Source organism: Austrofundulus limnaeus, unplaced genomic scaffold (genome assembly GCF_001266775.1).
Source record: "Austrofundulus limnaeus strain Quisiro unplaced genomic scaffold, Austrofundulus_limnaeus-1.0 Scaffold343, whole genome shotgun sequence".
In the NCBI taxonomy this organism is placed as follows: Eukaryota; Metazoa; Chordata; class Actinopteri; order Cyprinodontiformes; family Rivulidae; genus Austrofundulus; species Austrofundulus limnaeus.
This window is the reverse complement of record NW_013952745.1, coordinates 441,462-446,569: the sequence shown is the minus strand read 5'-3', so window position 1 is coordinate 446,569 and position 5,108 is coordinate 441,462. Positions and strand designations below refer to the sequence as shown.

The 5,108-nt window shown below is 45.6% G+C and overlaps 2 protein-coding genes across 2 annotated transcripts in view; both read left to right on the top strand.

Moving 5' to 3' along the window:
• Positions 1–2,489, top strand: part of LOC106527820 (kazal-type serine protease inhibitor domain-containing protein 1) — a 4,985-nt gene extending 2,496 nt beyond the window's left edge. Inside the window, exons 2-4 of the mRNA XM_014022813.1 lie at positions 792–952; positions 1,042–1,189; positions 1,886–2,489. Of these exons, the coding sequence (XP_013878267.1) occupies positions 792–952; positions 1,042–1,189; positions 1,886–1,965 (389 nt within the window). The 3' untranslated portion in view covers positions 1,966–2,489. The remainder of the gene's footprint in view (positions 1–791; positions 953–1,041; positions 1,190–1,885) is intronic.
• A 1,128-nt stretch (positions 2,490–3,617) lies between these two features.
• The window catches only part of ciz1b (cdkn1a interacting zinc finger protein 1b), a gene marked incomplete in the record, with an annotated part of 9,584 nt that continues 8,093 nt past the window's right edge, over positions 3,618–5,108 (top strand). Inside the window, 4 exon segments of the mRNA XM_014022812.1 lie at positions 3,618–3,684; positions 4,197–4,239; positions 4,422–4,527; positions 4,595–4,749. Coding sequence (XP_013878266.1) covers positions 4,211–4,239; positions 4,422–4,527; positions 4,595–4,749 — 290 coding nt within the window.

Genomic DNA, 5,108 nt, shown 5'->3' with positions numbered 1-5,108 from the left:
GGGACAGGTGAGGGACAGGTGAGAGACAGGTGAGGGACAGGTGAAAGACAGGTGAGGGGACAGGTGAGGGACAGGTGAGGGACAGGTGAGGGACAGGTGAGAGACAAGTGAGAGACAGGTGAGAGACAGGTGAGGGACAGGTGAAAGACAGGTGAGGGACAGGTGAGGGGACAGGTGAGGGACAGGTGAGAGACAAGTGAGAGACAAGTGAGAGACAGGTGAGAGACAAGTGAGAGACAGGTGATGGACAGGTGAAAGACAGGTGAGGGACAGGTGAGGGGACAGGTGAGGGACAGGTGAGAGACAAGTGAGAGACAAGTGAGAGACAGGTGAGGGACAGGTCAAAGACAGGTGAGGGACAGGTGAGAGACAAGTGAGAGACAAGTGGGAGACAGGTGAGGGACAGGTGAAAGACAGGTGAGGGGACAGGTGAGGGACAGGTGAGAGACAGGTGAGGGACAGGTGAGAGACAGGTGAGGGACAGGTGAGATGAGACAGCTGAAAGAGACACAATCACACAACAGAGGAAGGAAGAGAATGTTTGTAAAATATGTCTACCTGTCTTTTATCTGTCTGTATTTACCTGCCCTTACCTGTCCTACCTGTCCCTACCTGTCCCTTTCTGTCTCTACCTGTCCCTGTCTGTCTCTACCTGTCCTTTACCTGTCTGTCTCACCTGTGCTCACCTGTCCCTATCTGTCTCTACCTGTCTTTTACCTGTCTGTCTCACCTGTGCTCACCTGTCCCTATCTGTCTCTACCTGTCCTTTACCTGTCTGTCTCATCTGTCAGCCCCCGTCATCAAGGTCCCACCTCAGGACCAGGTGAACGGGTCTGGCAGCAGTCTGATTTTCCTCTGTGAGGTCTTTGCATTCCCGATGGCTCAGGTGGAGTGGAAGAAGGCGGGACGAGACGTCATCTTACCTGGAGACGACCCTCACATCTCTGTCCAGGTATGCACACACCTGTCTGTAGCCCCGCCCCCCTGTTTGGTACTTCTGTCATCTGCTCCAGATGTGTCCTGATGTGCTTTGTCTCACAGTCGAGGGGCGGTCCTCTCAAGTTTGAGCTCTCCAGTTGGCTTCAGATTGAGGGGGCGGAGCTAAGTGACTCTGGAACCTATCACTGCACAGCTCACAACAACCAGGGGTCTGTCTCTGCCGCCGCTGTCCTGGAGGTCCTGAGAGCAGGTGAGACAGAAGACCAGAGACTGGATCTGGTTCCTGCTGGTCCTCACTCTTCTGTCTCTCCTGTTTATGTTATTACCTGTCTCACCTGTTCTCACCTGTCTCTACCTGTCTCACCTGTTCTCAATTGTTCTCACCTGTTCTCAGTTGTTCTCACCTGTCTCTACCTGTTCTGACCTGTCTCACCTGTCTCTACCTGTCTCACATGTTCTCACCTGTCTCTACCTGTTCTCACCTGTCTCTACCTGTGTCTACGTGTTCTCACCTGTCTCACATGTTCTCACCTGTCTCACATGTTCTCATCTGTCTCTACCTGTTCTCACCTGTCTCTACCTGTCTCTACCTGTCTCTACCTGTTCTCACCTGTCTCTACCTGTCTCACATGTTCTCACCTGTCTCTACCTGTCTCTACGTGGTCTCACCTGTCTCACATGTTCTCATCTGTCTCTACCTGTTCTCACCTGTCTCTACCTGTCTCTGCCTGTCTCTACCTGTTCTCACCTGTCTCTACCTGTTCTCACCTGTCTCTACCTGTCTCACATGTTCACCTGTCTCTACCTGTCTCACATGTTCTCACCTGTCTCTACCTGTCTCACCTGTCTCACCTGTTCTCACCTGTCTCTACGTGTCTCACCTGTGTCTACCTGTCTCACCTGTTCTCACCTGTCTCTGCCTGTTCTCACCTGTCTGTCCATCTAGAGGAGCTGTCGTCCTACCTGTCCAACAGTGTGTCTGAGATGAAACAGCTGATGGACGACTATGACCAGGACTTATACTGACCTCCACATGATGTCACTTCCTGTGTGTCCAGCAGACTTTTATTTTGGCGAATACAGGACAGAGTGGATGATGTAATTCCTCTTCACGTTATCTACTGGTGTCACGGCGGCTCAGCGGGTTGAGTGTCTGCTGGAAGTCGCAGGTTTGAGCCTCAGACTCGTCTCTGTGTTCAGGTCAAATCTCTGTTTCTTTAAAAAAAACATTTGTTTCAAACAGGAAGTGGTTCAGGTCCAGATTATTTGTTGATTCTTCAGACTTCCTGTCTGTTCTGACCTCAGCTCAGGACCAGTCCTGCTCTGGGTTCAGTTTTATTTATTTATGCATAAAGTGAGCGTACGCTGTGCAGTGATGCATGCTGGGACACAAGCTGTGACCTGCTGCTGCTGGACTTGGATTAAAATGTTGTTTTAGTCCCAGTTATTACATAATCTGATACATTTAAAAATGTTTAATTTGAATTGATTCATATATTTTTATTGTTTCATGAGTCACTATGATAATAAAGATTTGCTTTAACCTGTAAGACGTTTGTTTTTATTTGCAGAAGGTTCAGTTTTTGACCACAAAGAGTAAAAACTGTGGTAGGAATATTGTGCAAATGATGACTCAGCATTATTTTGTTTGCTTTTTCTTTTCGATTACTGAAATAAAACTTAAAACTTTTCACTAAAAGCTAAACGTTTCTTCAGAGGAGAACCCGGCTGATCCTCCTCAGAACCCAGTAGAACCCTCAGCGTCTCGGACCGAACCGGTTCACAGACGACAGGAAGTTGAGGGTCCGGTGAAACCAGCAGAGAGAAAATCCTCTTCATCTTCCTCAGAGGAACCTGAAGCTCCATGTGGTGAATCCATTAACACAGAACCTCATCTGAAGCTCGGGTCCACCCAAACATTTGCTGGTTTCTGGTGTCAGCAGGACGGTTCTGATCCTGCAGAAGAATCAAAACATCAAAAACGAGTTTTTTTTAATGAATTTTAGAATCAAAACTGTAGAAATAAACTCAGGTTTGTCTCTGCAACATTTTCATCTGTTTCTCATTTTTAATAAAGTCGTCGTCAACATCTGGAGCTGGTTCTGATCTGGACCTTTAACGGACTGTCCTTACACACACACACACACACACACACACACACACACACACACACACACNAGCAACCGCAAACACTATTCCACACACACACACACACACACACACACACACACACACACACACGGTCTGGTTTGTGTGTCCATCATCTGTTTACGGTAACGTCTGAAACTAAAATGTGTTTCTTATTCTGAAACAAAGAAGAAAAGAACTCCAACTGCACAGCGAGTCGAGTCTCTCACAGATGTTGCTCCACATCAGGATGAACAGAAGACTGAAGATGAGAAAAATATCTGACGAATGAGCAGATAATTAGTTTTAAAACATGAAGTCTAATTCTTCACTGAAAAGCTGGTAAGAAAATGGATGCATAAGAACTACCACGGCATTAAACAGACAAAATATATTTAAAAAACAACTTGGAAAGAAGTCTGTAGAGTCAGTTCAATTTTAAAATAGCAATCTGGATATGATTAACTGTTTAAAAACAGCTGGACTCCCTGACCTGTTGATTCAGAGGCTGCAGTTCCTCCTCCTGGCCGGCAGGGGGCAGGAGGAGGAACTCACTGAGCAGCAGCGGCGCTGTGTTTGTTTGTGTTAGCTGTAGAGGAGTTAGCTTTTAGCATCGAGGTGAGCCTTTAAAATAATTTCTTACTTTATTTTTCTCACTTTCAGTTAATATAATTACACTGCGAGTATATATTTCAACCAAGGAACTGAGATAAAATTAATAACTTGTAAATTGTTGGTCATAATATGTTTTATTTAGCTTGTTTTTCTTAGCTTAGCGGCGTACAGCGCCAGTTCTCAGTTAAAAAACGTGTAATTTAATATTTGTTTACTTTTTAACCTTACGAACATGTTACATAAATTATTTATTTGGATACATTAATAATTAAAATTATCTCTACTTTAAATCGGCGTGTTTATCTTCTTCAGAGATGTTTTTAAATTTCCAACAGTTTTATGTAGAAAAGGTAACCTTATTTCAGAGACCCTGTCTGCCCCCCCCCCCCCCCCATCGTTTATGTCATTTTAAACATAAATTATTATATTTGTGACAAGAATAATAGGTGTCTGTAAACGCTAAATTACAATTAGAATAATGATTTTCTGAAGTGATAAAGCTGGTTTGTGTTTAGGGTCAGAGGTCATCATGGTCAAACAGACACGGAGAGCAACCAGGTGAGTTCTGATTGGTTATTATCAGCAGGTGCAGCTTCAGGTGTGTTTGTTTCATCTCAGCAGAAACAGTCATTTCCTCTGATAATAATCAGAAACTTTGCTGAACGTTCAGGTAAACCCAGGATGTTTTTACATCACCTGCTCCTGCAGGTTGTTTAAACTCTGCTCCCTCCTTTCTGCAGGTGTTTCCTACCTGCTGCAGGCGGCAGCGTAGCGAAGGTTCGATTTCCTGTCAGTCCTGGGAGGAGGCCTCCTCCTCCTCCTCCTCCTCCTCCTCCTCCTCTGCAAGTAAATAAAACAAACTCATCACCTCCTCCTGCTCTGGATCCCCTTTACCCTCTGGTTTCTTGCTCAGGTTCCCGGGTCAGGAGGTTCTGACAGCCGGCTGCGCTGCAGCACCGCCGCCGCCGCAGAGGAAAACATAGGAATAGATGAGCGGAGCCACGCAGGAGACCAGGGTTCTGATGGAGGTTCTGGAGAGACTGAATCAAAGAGAGCAAGGCAGGACAGGTCGGTGCTGAAAGAAAAATGTTCTGTTTTTAAATTTGTTCAGACGTTTTTTGTAAAAGTTGACTTGATTTTCTGAACTTAAAGAACTTTTTATTGGTTCCTTAATAACTCTTCAGTTTGGGTCCAAAACACACACAACCATCACACACACAACCAACACACACACAACCAACAACCATCACACACACAACCAACAACCATCACACACACAACCAACACACACACAACCAACAACCATCACACACACACAACCAACAACCATCACACACACACAACCAACAACCATCACACACACACAACCATCACACACACAACCATCACACACACAACCATCACACACACAACCATCACACACACAA